A 15,245-nucleotide genomic window follows, 5' to 3' on the forward strand; every position below is an offset into this window, starting at 1 on the left:
TTTAAGACAGTGCAATGTTTCACTCCAACCAACCTTTTGGCTTCAGTGATAGGAATCTTCTCAAAATGATGACCTTGTCAGCATGATTTATGGTTCTTATTTCAAGGTCATTCCTAACAGCATTGGTTCAGGAGTGGTATGTTTTTTTCTCCCCCTGAATGTCACAAAGGCATTCAAGGCTATGTTTTCCCTCTTACCTTTCCCATGCTGTTGTATTCCACTGCTATTTCCCGGAAGAAGAAGTAAATATAGTTGCCATAGTCCACTGCTTGGACAAAGAATGGTTCTGGAAAAAAGATGACATTCTGTCTAGCCACTAGGTATAGCACATAGCATGCAAATACATTATGGGTGCAGAGAGAAGCCAAATAGATCCACACTAAACATCTAAAGATTCATGCCCACATTAAGCAAATTTGCTCAGTTTTCAGAACAGGCAGCATAACCACCACAGAAGAATCAATGTCTGGAATGCACAGGATACCTGGGGGCAAATCTGCGGAGAATCCATGCAAAGTAATTAAGTACTTGCCACTAACATGTCTGCCCTTCACAGCAGATATAAGAAAAGGCAAAGAGGCAGTATATAATGGTATGCCTGAGGGGGTCCAAACAGGGCTCTTTATGGCCCGGTGGCTGTAGGTGGAGAGAATAACAAACTATGTAGCTGTTTCTGTGCATACATGTCTGTAGCAACAAGCAAAGTGGGACAGTTAAAGTCCACACCAAGCAAAACATTTCTGCCTGCAGAAAAAGCCTTCAAACTGCGGTTTTGCTCACTGTTTAGAATCACTCCAAATGCTAACTATTCATAACGCCTACGTGAAAGTAAACAGTACTGTTCTTAACAATGAAGGTATTTAGAGCACACAAATTGCCTAATTCAGTGGCAGCTGTACAGTACCTAAGAACTATAGAATGAAGGTCCTGTGCAAAATTCCCATAATTTTATTTTTATTGATGAATCTTAACGCTGCAGAACAAATTCTCTACACTTCACAAAGCCTCAACTGTTACCTGACACAGTCCTAGGGAAGGACTGTTTCAAGCACAGGCCGAGAGCACCAAGCCCTGCAAATTCCAACTCTTTCATCCAGCAGCTGTAAATTGACAGAATTCAGCTTGGAAAGCTGGCTGGAATATATTTTGCTCTACTATGCTCTCAGTTTCTGTCAAGTGCAGTAACTTGGGGTCAGGAGCAGAGAAAAAGAGATATATAAAACTGTGCAAGTAGAAGATGTAATTTAATTCTTTCTCTCTGCCAGAAAGTGTTGCTGAAATGAAATGACAAGAGAGGTCTGTCAGGAATACAAGATTCTCATCAGAGATGCTGCTTTTTTGCTTTGTTTTGTTTGTTTGCCTACCTTTCAACCATTTTGAGTCATGTTTAACTGTCCGCAAGGTTGGGCTATCTCCAAGGCTTCGGTATATGACTGCATCTATTGCGAGGAAGTCAGTCACTGTGGCAGAATACAGCTTTCCCTCTGAGGAAGAAGGAAAGAAGAAACAAAAGGGGAGGGGTGACAGAAACAATGTAATTACTTTCTTTCATCAGTCAAATGAAGGGGGACAAATGAAATGATCAAGAAATTTCCTTAGAGACACTGAAGTAAAAAAAAAAAAAAAAAAAAGGCCAGCTAGGTAAATGGGACTGAACACTGAACAAAAGTCATCAAACCTTAAAATGGTAATTTCAGAAGAAATTCGGGAAAAGAAATCCTAAGAAATAATACTTTATCAGTTTATATGAGTCAAACCAAGTTATTCCTTACTTGCATCCAGTTTCTCTGTAAACGCCTCCAGTTCGATGTTCACAAATTCTCTCACCTGCCTAGAAGTCAGTTACCTACAGATCTGAGTAAAATAAATACGGGGCTGCCCCAAAAGAAATGTTAGTTTTAACAGGGAGAGCAAACCAGGTAAGTCTTAGGGACTGCTAGCTAATCGATGCTTATTCAGATTTCTCCATTTGTGAGCTTTAATGTGCAACTCCTTCTCTCTCAAAAATCACTAACAAAAAAAAACAGTGTGCAGGGAGTCCAGACAAAACAGGGATGCAAAAAAAAATGAGGATTTCTCACTATTTTTCTTTCTTAAAATGCATTTTAGATATCTGCCACATGAATTATGCATCCTTCTCTCTTAAAAATCATTGGAAGAAAAATGATCAGAAAGAGTCTACAAAATGGCACCCCAAGGACAACAACAAGTTGCAAAATAATCTCAAGGTAAAAGCATGAGCTGAGACAACAGTTTAAGATGCTATTTGTTGACAAATATGTTTGTGGGACGTGGCAACACAGGGCTATTCTAGCTTGTGAGATACTTCAAACCATGATGTCTGGTGAGAGCACAAACATTGCAATGCAAAACTAGTAACTTGTGTCTCAGTTGCATCTACAAAAATTCAGGATCACTCACATCTAGTCTCACAGAGATTACGCTGCTTATTAGGCCTTGAAGGCCCTCTCATGAGAGGCTTCTACTGGTCAAGTGCTCCTCATTGCAACTATAAGCAACGCTTAATTTCCACTCAAGGCTTTAAAATCAGATTTTTTTTTTATTATTATTATTAGCAAGACTCTATTCTTTGTTCTAAATCCCACAATTGTTATTATTATTTGGCTATTTAAAAATAGGCTCGCTTTCTTAACAAAAACAGAAAAAAATTATAAATAAAGCAGATACTAAAGCCAATTTAAAACAGAATAAAAGGCTGAGTTGTTTTGATAACAATGTCTGAGCTCATGTTAACATAATCACATGTTCATTTTCTTTCCTGACAAGTTCCTGAAGACCATGTGACCGATTACAATTTGCACATATCAATCATAAGAGCCACAGGCTGCAAGAACCATATTCATGTAAGTGCACCCAAAAGACTAAGTCAAACCGGATTAGTGTCCTAAACTTTTATGAAAGTGCTTTTATACTGTGAAAAGTTATCATGGGGAATCAATAAGTATAGTATATCAAATAGTGATTTTCTTAAGCTAGTAGATTTACTGGGTATATTCTGTAAGAATATATCTGATCAGAATCAATCTATATTCTGAATTATCCTAAGAGAGATTGTGATCATTTCTATAAATATTTTCCTTTTAAAAAATGAGAGGACTTCTTTAGTGACAGAGCGGGATTCAGCTCACCTAACTTTAGCTGCATGTTAGGTAAATGTTTAGACTAAGTTGGTCATAAATTCCTTCTCTGGCCAGTGTGAAGAGAAAGGCACTTCCAAAGGGTGATTCAGACTGCCCTAAGATAGAAATCTAAGGCATACGGGATGAATCATTCTCTGAAGATGTCTCTCTACTTCTGTGGTCTATGAATTACCTACACAGAATTTCTACTTTATGTTCTTTTGACTTTAATTAAGAAATTACATATCATCATCATTTTTGAAACAAATGAATTTACACTATTGAGAGTAAAACAATTTTTGCAACCTGCTATAAAATTTCTCTGTTGTAAGGCTGGTCATGTTAGCTCTAACACTGGAGTGGTTAATACAAACACAATTTTCAGTTAAAAGGTAGAATATGTACAAATGCTTAAGCTTTCAGAGGAAAGCCTAAAATATTTCCACATAAGTTACAGGCCATGCTTCCTAGCGACACATACGCTAAAAAGGAGTGACATTATCATAGGYGGCTTTTGTTTTATCTTTACATCTATTTTACAGCCAAGTTTAAGAAAAGATCAGCAAGCTTTGCACTAAGAGAAGTTCAATAAAGAAACAATTTAATCAGGAATCTATGAAGAGGAGAGGTACCAAAATACCATTTCAAGTTCAATAGCCCAAATTAACCCTATTAATAAGCACTCACTTTTTTAACTACTGTAGAAGAAATGAGAGTTAACTGTATTTTGCTGCATGCAGCATAGATCATTATTAACCAATAGATTTCTCATTTGTCTATCACAGTGGTGACAGGATGTCAAGAAGTTTTCTGCTTTAAAATAAACTCACCTTCCCCTTCCTTCTGGATCTAGAAAAGGGGACATCACAACATATTCCCTAACTTCCTTTTGTTAACTTAGTTTGGAGATGTTAAAGGAGCATATCCTGCCCTCCTGCCCCTTAAAGTTCACACAAGCCTTGTCCTTGACTTTCGTAGAAGCAGGATGCCAGAAATTAGGCCTCACAGTGATCTCGCATTATATTATCGTGAATTCAGGAAATACTGAAATATCGAATCAGGAAACAGAGGCTTTAGGCATGTTGTTTATGGTAGTGAAGTTAATCCCAGAAAAGGCAAGGTTTCCTGTGCTAATGATTTCCTTACGGCCCCTAATTTTAGTCATTATCCACTCCATTTACCACCTTTCAGATTTTGGTATTCTGTATTCAAGAGATACAGTGCTATAGCAAGCCTGGGCTGCAGGATAGAAAGCCAAAAGACTATCACAGTCATTCTTCTTTACCTGCGAACAATGCAACATTGGCATGCTTTGCATCATAGGGACACCTGGCCATTCCACTGAATTCATCTCCCAGGAACTCCAGCGTATCCATCTGAAAAAGGAAAGGGAGCTTTTCAGGCAACGAAACAGAACTTACTAGCCAAGACGTGACTTATGATAGTCTTTGTTCATTTCTGGGCAGGGAAGAAGATTGTTTCTGTAACCGTGTTCCTGACTGTGAATTAAAAATCCAATGAAAATCACAGCATYAAATAAAACCAGCCTGGAAAAGCATTCCTATAAGTCAGGCATCCCTTTAGAGGTAAACCCAATACATTTTTACAGAAGTCTGATATTTTATCTGTACGCTAGCTTCCTGCTGAACTGTAGCAGGCTATGTGGTCTGCGGTTCTGGCAAGGACTCAAAATTTACTCTCAACAGTGATTCAACAGAAGCGCTCTTATACACAGCAAAAGACTGCAAGCCATAGCAGCTAGAGGAAACGACACTAGGACAATTATCTGTGTGTGCATTTTTCTCCCTCAAGCCCGGAGATCCTTCTGCTCTAGCCACAACAGTGGTGTTCTCTTCCTTGATTTGCATACTTAGAAGGATGCTCTCCAAGTCTAACTGTATCAGTTGAGTCTGTGTCATGGAGAAATCCTCTTACCATCAGGCAAGAATTAATCTGTGCAGAAATTGCAAAATCTCAGGCTTAAATGTAACTCCTGGGAAATGAATTCACCCTAGGTACTAATAATTACGAAAACATACAGATCAACTTTACACATAGCTCAAGAGGGTTTACTGAGCTATAGGGGAAAAAGTACAGCTCTTATCTGCTTAAAATTCTTGTACATATTTGGGGGGGTAAAAATATTTCTAGCATGTTCAAGTAACTTGAACAGTTTACACTGCATAAATCACATACAGTACAGAATTACAGAGCATGAAAAATAACCTATCTATCACCATCAGCTACTCCAATCAACTCCTAGCACCTCTGTTATGGGACCTAAGTTACTCAGAGGATAATTGGTCATCATTTGTTTTCTGTCATGTCTGTCTAGATCCATGGAAGGGAATTAGTTGTGTTTACTCTAGAGTGGAAAAGCATTTCAAATGGTGGTGAAAGGAAATGAGTTACAGTCCCAAGCAACTTTCCAGTACTGAGCCTGACATTCCAAGCTCATCTGCTCTTTCACTTTACAGTGCTGAGGGACAGCCATATCTTCTGTTTGACACATCTTTAGTGCCTTGTCTCTTCTGCTAGAAATATACAGAGAAAAAGGGCAGGTGTCTGAGTGACCTTCTGCAGACTCCTGGAGGTATTACTATCCAAGCTCTGGCAGCTCAGCAACAGGTGAGGCAGTCTGCACAGGCCATATATCATGGGGAATGAAACATCTGCAGTAAGGGAAAGGAGGACCATTTATATCCCTCATGGATATAGAATGCCATGGAAAACTGTATTTGCTTTCTAGCAAGAGGATTGGTTGAAATTGTTAGCAGCATTAGTTATATTGAGCACTAAGCAATGACAAGCAGTGGTGGAATATTAAATACAGTACTGAAAACAGAAAAGCTAGCTGCATGCCAGAAGCAGGATGTCAGGAACGGAAAAAGAAATGGCTATTAACAGAACACCTATTATCTTCTTGCTGCGTTACAGCAGGTATATGCACCAACGGATTACCATGATGTAAACTTGTACTTGAGTAAGATTCTTCCTTCTCAGACCAAAAGAAAATACTCTGTTGAACTTCTCTAACTTGTTTCCTAGGCTACAGCCCTTACAGTGGGTAAATGAGGTAAACCAGCACGGCTGAAAAAGGAAGAGCAGCAGTCACAAGCAATACTACTAAGGAAGTTGTTTTCCTGGATGTTAGTATCTCTGTGCTGTTTCTTCTGACAACTCTGACACCTCTGATTCAATAAGAACATTCTATGACCTCATTAGAAGCAGCATGAATTTTTCTTCTATCTGAAGAAGGGTAAGAAATGACCTTTGGGACATAGCAGAATCTGGAAAAGCAGAGTCTGGATATCAACAACCTAACTCAATTCATTTCAAAGCTACCTGGAAAACATCCATTGATGGAGGTTATGTCAGATTATATAGGTGCAAGCCTGAGGAAATAGAAAATAGTTCAATAAATGGGCTCTCTTAATATGCAGATGCAGTAGACACACTAGGTCTGAAGAAGAAATCACAGTCAGTGAATTAATGGCCAGTATCCATGGACCAGCATAGTTTTCTACAATGCTCTAGATAATGTTTTGGCTTTGTAGAGTCCCAGCTGGTGAGGAATATATCCATTTCTCCTTCCTGCTGTGCCTTTCTCTCTGGAGATCTGTTGTCAAACACTTTTACAGTACACAATACCGTAAGATTTTAATAGGTTCCGTCTCTGCTGAGTCCCAAACACTAATCGTTCTGAGTTTTACTGTGCAAAGTCCTCAAGTGTCTTGTTTAGAACTGGCTTTGCAATTGAGCAATATGATGGAGACATTTAAAATGCATTATCCCAGTAATAATCCTCAGCATCAACCTATGTCTTAATGTGTCAATGACAAATTTAGGGACATTCTGAGGAGCATATAGGTCCTCAGGTACATAAAGGATCTGAGGATCTCTGCAACTATGGAGGGCAACTGAAAGTGACAATAAACTTCAATATGGAGGAGCTGCAAAGAAGTAGGTCATCAATCCGGCAGCCCTCAGAAATCCAATCAACACTGAGTTTCGTACCATTGAAAGAAACCACAATAAATGCTACAGAATTGAATGATGCACTGTTGAGGGACACACCTCATGCTGTTGCCAGCATAATCACAATAAATACAGCAGAAAGAATGGTTATAAACGAAATCCCACAGACAGATCACATACCTTGTAGTTCCTGCAGGAAGGGTTGAAGGCATTTGTTCCACAGATAAACAATGTATCCTCATTTCTTTTTAGGAGAACCTTAATAAAATTATGACACTCATCCTGAAGAAAAATAATAAAACGTATTACAGCTACTGCATTCTGGGTATCTGCCTTTATTTTTACGCTATTATCTTCCATCGTCAGGTCTAAAAAGAAATTGGCTGGAAGCCACCATGATATTCTGGGCTTTATTTCAACTGTGTTTTAAATGACAGTAAAGAAGATACAATTATTTTCCATTCTATTGTTTTAAAAAAAATGGTTGCAAAGGACTGAGGATTTGATGTTCATATTACAGCTCAGATTTTGCAATTGTTCACATAGATGGATTTTGTTTTAAAGCTGTTGCTTTCCTCAAGAGTAATGATGTGATTTTCTTCCCATCTATGTTGCTGTAAGAATAGTATCACCAATTAAGTTAAAGCAATTCATTGACATAACTAGAAGGGGGAGCAGGTACAAGGAGCCTGCACCTAATTTTGATCCCTCTTGTGTTAGTCATAGTTTACACTAGGGACAATCAGTGTGTGATCAAACTCAGTCTTTCTATACTGGCAAACACTCATGCTTTCTGAGGCTTTATACAAACTTCTCTGTAAATTCCTAGGGGAGGACGGACTGCAGCACTCAGCTGTTGAGGCTATGTTAAGCAAAATCAGTACACCTAGCACTATGTCCAAAATCCCCAGAGCTCTCAGTATTTCAGGATGTTGCTGCAGCTCCTGTCATAATGTTTTATCACATTAAAAGCAAACTATTTTTGCAAATTAAAGCCTTCAGTAAGTTGGTGGAAAAAGCAATTACTAATAAAGAAGTGAACAGCATGATCCATTCCACATCACAGACAGTGGCCTGAGATAATAGTCAAGCAACTAAACTAAAGTGAAATGAAAATTGCCAACCTTATGTTTTCCCTTCATTCTGCATGTGTCTACATCAGCTTGTCTAGATTTCCATGTCAWTTTCTGCAAGGATGAAGAAAGAAATCAATTAGAGCCCAGAGGTTGTTGCATTTGATTTCAAAAGTAAAAGTCCCCAGGGGAGACTAGCTGCTGAACATATATTTATTGAAAGCTTTCTACACCCTTTCTCCATGATTAATTCACCACAACAATGAAAAATCAGTGATGCAAAAACATTCACTTAATTTTGTGTTGCTATCTATTCATTAAACTTGAAACGATCCTGTTTTTTGAAGCCTGTGAACAACTGAATTTAGCAATAGGCCCATTTTAAAAAACATATGCACGTTTCTGAAAAGTACTACATTCTCTCTTAATTTGTTTTGCAAATCAGAATAAACATTTACGGACTACAAACCCTGTCATTATGCTACTGGAATACGTTTTCTGGCAGAGGACATTTTAGATGAGCAGAGAAATCAAATTCAGGTAACTCTTATCACTTCAAGTCAGCTAACAGGCTCAGAGAGCTCTCTACCTATCAAAATACTCCTGGTTTTATCTGCTAACATTGTTCCTCTGGAACACTTACAGGTAAATCCCAGCCTCGATTTTTGTTCGAGTCTCCACTGTATTCTGGATACAGCCCTTTTATGAAGTCATGAAATCTGTGGCAAGTTTCAGAAGTGGTCAAATGTCATAGGCTGATTAATTGTAAAAAAACTTAATCAAAAAACCTGTAGTCTAAGATAATTAATACCTTTGACATTATAACCCTGATTTTGGTCCTGACAACACAGACAGTAAACTGAGGCAATACACATTAATTAAGGGCTTTTAGCTTAAACATTTATCATGACTGCAACAACACTGTTCTTTCCATTACAAGCCTTTGACTTCACTTTTCTGAAAAGTAGCAAGGCATAAGCTCATCTTCAGCATCACTGATAGCTACAAAAAAACCACTCTTCCCTCCTGCGGTGCAATCCATCTGATGGCCAAATTCATATGATCTTCCAGTGGACCAAGGCTGTGTTTGCCACATATTACACAATGTGCATGCAATGCAAAGGAGCTGAAGGGAGACTATTTCTAGTATGTGTATGTTAATGTACAATATGGCCATGCAGGCAAAGGTCGTCTCAGTTTGGATGTAACTTCCCATGGAGATAATGTGAATACATCTACAAATCGATGCTAAAATAAGATTTAGTGAGTACTTGCATCAGTGAATACAATTTGTGTGCATGAAAATATGTAAATGGAATTTGCTTTTTATGATGAAAGTTTCAGTCTACTTAATTGGGATAGTATAGCAGTTATAGAAAGCTGTAGAATATAAATGAATAGATGTTTGATGGATGTTCCAGCAGGGATCTCGCTGCATTTCAGTATGGATTGCTTATCAACTCAGCTAAATCACTTATCAGAAATTCACAGAGGACATGACTGCTACTCTAGCTTTCCCCAAATATGATTAGCAATGCCATCTTACTTGATTATTATAGTTTTTACAGCAGCGCTGGCAAGTTGTTTGAAACAATGTCATCTTCCTATTTATTTGAAGCTTGTTCTAGTGTCCTTGGTTTCTGGATGATGATAAAAGCTACTTACTTTGCTAAAATAAATTTCTTCTGTATGTGATGTGTCCATATCAACAGTATAAATATGGTCCCTGTAAACAAAGGCAAATAAAGTCAAATGGAGTAGTCAATTCATTTTCTATGAAGAGAGGTATCTATTGCAAGATAATCCACAATCCATTCAAAAAAGACCACAGGTTTTACCAGTGAACAACACTGACAGCATTGCCTGCTTTTCCCAGTAAAGCACTTCCATATATAAACCACCTTCCTTCTCATTAAGGAAAGGAAAAAAAAAAAGAGAGAGAGAGAGAGAGAGAGAGAGAGAGAGAGAGAAATTCTACAAAACTGCCAAACAAGATTCTTTCCCTGAAGTGCTTATTTGAACAAATGAGATTTTGGAACGGAGATGAGCCCCGTATCATGTTTGCTCTATAGGTCTTATAATAGATGCTATGGTCTAGTGTGTAGATGTTTTTGCATGTCCTGAAATCCTCCTTAGACAAACTTTGCCAGCTTGCTAGGATAGTAGTCACTGTGCCACATTTAGCCTTTCAGGGTTAAAAAGAGGTTAATGCTTCTCTCTCTCTCTCTCTCTCTCTTTTTTTAATTATGCCTCTAACCTCAGCTGTGATAATTTGATTGACAATATGGAAGGGAAAAGGTTGACAACTGCAGAACTGTTCCCAGAAATGATTCTTCTTTTCACACAATAATGGTCAAATTAAACTGCAAAATATTCCTCTGAAAAAAAGTTTATGCTTCTTGCTTGCATTCACCTTCCTGCTTTCCTGAGAACCTGGCTCCCTTTATAGTTAGCTGCCAATCTCTCCTTGGAAAGAGGAAATAGACTCAGCTGCTCAGGTGAAGAGATATTTTTAAATGTTCTCCTCTGTGTAAGCTCAGAACAAGGACATTTTTGTCTGTAGCCTGAAATTCAAAAAACAAACAAACAAACAAAAAAAAAACCCAAAAAACCCCACCAACCCACAGAGTTATAGTAACAGCCACACAAAACTAGGAAGAAGGAAAGGAAAAACACTGAGCATCTCATTTTCCCTTGAAATAACATTGAGTTTTTTCAAAATGCAGGAAGCCATGCAGCTGGAGAATGATCTACAGCATTGAAGGGCTCTCCACAGGAGCCTGCTGAAAGTAGGATACAGACTATTTCCATTTTAGAAATTTCTGCTGTCAAGATTAGCTTCATTTTATCAGTTTTGGAGGAAACAGTGCTAGTCTCTAACTAAAGCAGACACAAAACACTCTGCTATAAGAAGAATAAGCAACACTTTCCTCACGTGGAGAAAAGGGGCAGCATTGTCACTGGGAACTGGCTTTTAAAAGTCTACCGTCTGCTATGGCACTTGAGGCAGTTAGCTTTGTTAAGATGCCAAACTGAGGAACTGTGGGTTTTTTTCTCCTCTGGTCTCTGTACAAACTGCCATTTACTGTCAAGACAGGTTTAATGCTTCAGTTTATTATTTGTCTGATTTTACTGGCAGAGCAGTGGTCAGGGTCAGTGCTGGAACAAAATTACTTATTAGCATAGCAGCTTCATAGATTACTGCACAATTTCCTTTCTACGTGCATCATTCTTTGTTTCTGTTAGTCCTACTACACAATAAACTAGGTGCTGCAAGACCTCTAAACCCCCCTTCCAGTACAGCTCTTAACTTTAGTTACCAATCTTGGTCCACTGTGGTTAGGATTTTTGTTTTTAGCGGACTTACTTTCTGGTTCAACAAACAATCCAAAGAAATTTCAGATGCTACATTATGGGGACATAAAGAGGGTTAGTATCAGGCAAACTACATACCATTTTCTCATGCCATATTTAAAACATAGTTGCTGACAATCTCAGCAGAAAGCGAAAGAGCTGTCAAATTCGGGGAAGGTTCCCTGACTACAGACAATAAGGGATTGTCCTCGCCCTCCTTTTCCCACTACTGCTTAACTCCTACTAGCTACTAGCCACCATGTGCACACAGCTCCCTGCTAATTAAGTTATTCTAACACAAATTGACTTAATCCTAGGGCTTCCGTTTTTCCCACCTCCAGTCAGCAGAACTGAATTTTGTTGCCATAGCATGATCGTGTGGAGGAAGGGAATTTAAATAATGCCACCGGCTGTGCATGACCCTTGGCCACTCAGTGCAACGTCTGGAAACGTGTAACTGCAGAGCTGAGGGAACCATTCTGATGCTTCACGGCCTCAGCAAACCATTTTGCACATACATATGAGAGGTGACAGATAATGTGAACAAAAGCAGCCACCACACAATACAACGGGAGGAGGAGACACAGCGAACTTGCAAAAGGGTGTTTGCATGAGACAGAGAGAGACAGACAGAGCCCCTTCCAAGGAGAAAAAAGAAAACAGCTGTTTCTTTACGCACTAGAAGTTAGATATTCTAATTGCAGAGCAATATGGCTTCACAGGCTTCAGTTGAGTTAGTTCACACAGGTTGAAAATCTCTATCATGTAATATGAACTGAAGCCTTTCCAAAGTGATACCAAATTTTATTTGATAATAGCCAGTCCGATACCCCGTGTACCAAAAGAGGCACCTGACAAAAAATTTTGTTCAAGGTCAGTCACTCAGTAAATTATTAGAGGTTCTGAGTTTGCCCTGTTTTCCCCACAGAAACTGTCTGCAAAGCAACCTCTGGGTAAGTGGGTTTTCCAAAAAAGCAAGCAAAAAAGCAAACAACAAAAAAGAAGAAAAATCCAGTAATCCCAAATGAAAAGCTCTCAGTGTTTAATCATCTGTTTTGATTGCTTTTCAAATAATTGGGTACACGCGTAAACTCAGTATCACTCTATTTAGACACCTAAAAGACCAGTATGGAAGCAACATAAGATATGATAGCTAAGGGATTTATTCTAACTACAGTTTTCAATTTATCTTGTTACTAAGCTCTTTGAGAGCTTTGTTTCTCTTTGAGAAATACCTTTGGTTGCGTTCAGATTTGCTTCAGTATCTAGGTTTATTATCATCACTAAAGGAGATGCAGTGTTACAGCTATAAACTATCATTCAGATAATTCACTTTCTAGAGTTTATCACTCGAAGATAAAAATGACCTTGAAATTTTTACTTATATCACAGTCTTCTCAGCCAAACCTGGATTCCAGTAACATGTGGAGGGGAAAAAGAATACGCTTAAGAGTTTTTGAGTTACTGAAGAAAGAAAGTGTAATAAGATTTCCTGTGCTTGAATAAGAACAGAACAGATTAGGTCTTTGTCTTTTTTTGCAGGCCAAAAGCTTGGAGGGGTATCTAAGCCCCCTCTTATTATAAGACAACATTTTATATATGTGCATAGTTATATATTACGCTAGAATAAATACACACATACAAATACACATATTCTCCCCCAAATATCGACATTCTTTATATAACTTGTAAACACAGCAGTTGCAGATCCCAAATTGTTTAGCTAGCTTTTCCTGTTGTAGAGTCAATTGCTTGGGCACCGCAACACTGTAATTGCGTCAATCTTTTAGTCTGGGAACAAGCTCTAAGTACAACAGTGCAAAATCTGCAAAGCGGATTTACTACCTTGTCACTGCAAATAATTTGCTAATTTAAAGAAAATAAATAAGGAAAGCAAAGGGAACTCAGCCATGAAAAGAAGGAAATCCTGCCGCCACCTTTCAACCACTTCACTCCCGCCCCCTGCTCATTATCACACTAAATGCAGCAAAAATAACTAAGTTGAGGTAAAGCCTAGAGAGGCCTCCCTGCGGGACTGCCCATTCTTTGTACCCTGAAACCAAGTTCACAGCAGTTCCCTCCAGAAAGAAGAAGATGCAGAGGGCCTGGACGTCTGGCAGTGGCCTGACCAACAAAAATATTCACAACGTGAATACAAATGCCCCACAGAAGAAAAGAAACCACTGCCCTGTGTTGCATAACTACATATTATTCAGTCTATGCACTCTTTGCCAAGATCTGACACAAAGGGAAAACCAGGGGCTGGCCCAGGTGGCTAGTCATTTTAGTCATTTCCTGAGAGGATGCTTTGCACTGCAGAATACCACATCTGATGTGAGCTTTTGGTGGCTTCTGTGCTTGGAAGCTGTGCAGGTCACAGAAGTATGATTGTGCTACCTGGGAGAAGGGAGTGCACATACAAGGAGCAGTATGACAACTTAGGAAAAAGCAGTATTGAAAAAACAGAAAAATAAATCAGTGGTGTTTAGAAAATACATTCTTTGTTCAGAAACCTCAATCCCCGCACCTTCTTGGTTTCAAGACCTGTACTACTCTTACTGTTGCTTTTGAAAGTAATTGCTGTGGAAGGGCAACGTGGTAAGAGAATCAGCCAGTCTTGACGTGAGTGGGAACCCAAAACTCAATGACACAGAGGAAGTACAAACTAGTGTATGTGAAAAGCCTTAAGCACCTGAGCTTAGCAGATAAATCTACAACACGTGGGCACATGCACAGTTAGCACTGCAGTTTTATAGTAGTCAGAAAAGTGACCATGTAAAAATTGTACTCAATGATTTTAGTGGTAAAAGCAGCTAATTACTTCGCCAAGTGAAGGTCAACACGCAAGATCCCCACTGCGGGATACATCCAACCACCCAGAACACAGGGAGTAACTGTTTGAGAAGAAAGCCAGGCAGCTCCTCGCGGCTGCTGAGGACTTTGAGGCCAGGGCCGGTGGCTGCTGCTGGGCAAGTGGCTGCCTGTTGGGCAGCTGCTCCCTCTCACCTCCTGGCCATCCCACCTGCCACTCCTCTCATCTGCAGCAACAGCCTGGCTCTCTGTGGTATGTGCAGAAGGGGGTATTTCTCAGCAGCAGGAGCAGTAGAAATCAGGCAGGAAATAGGCTGCTACTGGAGGGGCAGCTTGTAGGGAGGTCCCAAACAGAATCTGGGCACAAGAGCTTCTGAGCTGGACTACTCACCCTCACTAATCTGGGCCCTTATTGCATTTATCCTGTGCCCATCAGGTAATTCCCAGCCTGAGACTGTCAAGCTCCTCTGGTAAGGGAGAGAAAGTGTTAATGTCTGATCTGCATCAGGCTGGCAGCTACATAAATCAGCATAGCTCCACTGAAGCTGATAGTGCTTTGATGAGCTACACAAACTAAATGGTTGGCTCTATATGCAATTTTTACATAAACGCATGTGTTTGTATCTGCACAGTATAGCTCTCCAAAAAAATTCAGACACCAAATTCAATTAACCTTGCTAAGTACATCAAAAGAACAGCAGCAAACATGTTTTTTCCCTTTTTTGTTTTATATTAAAAATGTGCCTAAAACAGTAACACTGAAGTTTAACAATTCTTATTCAAACATGCATTTGTGCTCCAGCAGAATTATTCCCTAAAATATGTAATTAATTGTGTGCACAAACAAAGTTACAGGCTCCTTTAGGGAGATAATGAGGATAAACTTTCT

The 15,245-nt window shown here is 39.1% G+C and overlaps 1 protein-coding gene across 3 annotated transcripts in view; it reads right to left on the reverse strand.

The window, feature by feature from the left end:
- Nucleotides 1–15,245, reverse strand: part of SEMA6A (semaphorin 6A) — a 115,963-nt gene that overhangs the window by 45,854 nt on the left and 54,864 nt on the right. For all 3 annotated transcript variants that reach the window (XM_085305394.1, XM_085305392.1, XM_085305393.1), the window contains exons 4-9: nucleotides 9,857–9,917; nucleotides 8,243–8,305; nucleotides 7,299–7,400; nucleotides 4,426–4,516; nucleotides 1,365–1,484; nucleotides 198–286 (exon numbers count right to left, since the gene is read on the reverse strand). In XM_085305394.1, the coding sequence (XP_085161520.1) occupies nucleotides 198–286; nucleotides 1,365–1,484; nucleotides 4,426–4,516; nucleotides 7,299–7,400; nucleotides 8,243–8,305; nucleotides 9,857–9,917 (526 nt within the window). The remainder of the gene's footprint in view (nucleotides 1–197; nucleotides 287–1,364; nucleotides 1,485–4,425; nucleotides 4,517–7,298; nucleotides 7,401–8,242; nucleotides 8,306–9,856; nucleotides 9,918–15,245) is intronic.

The sequence above is a fragment of the Rhea americana genome, unplaced genomic scaffold, assembly GCF_003343005.1.
Source record: "Rhea americana isolate MKP2758 unplaced genomic scaffold, rheAme1 scaffold_22, whole genome shotgun sequence".
In the NCBI taxonomy this organism is placed as follows: domain Eukaryota; kingdom Metazoa; phylum Chordata; class Aves; order Rheiformes; family Rheidae; genus Rhea; species Rhea americana.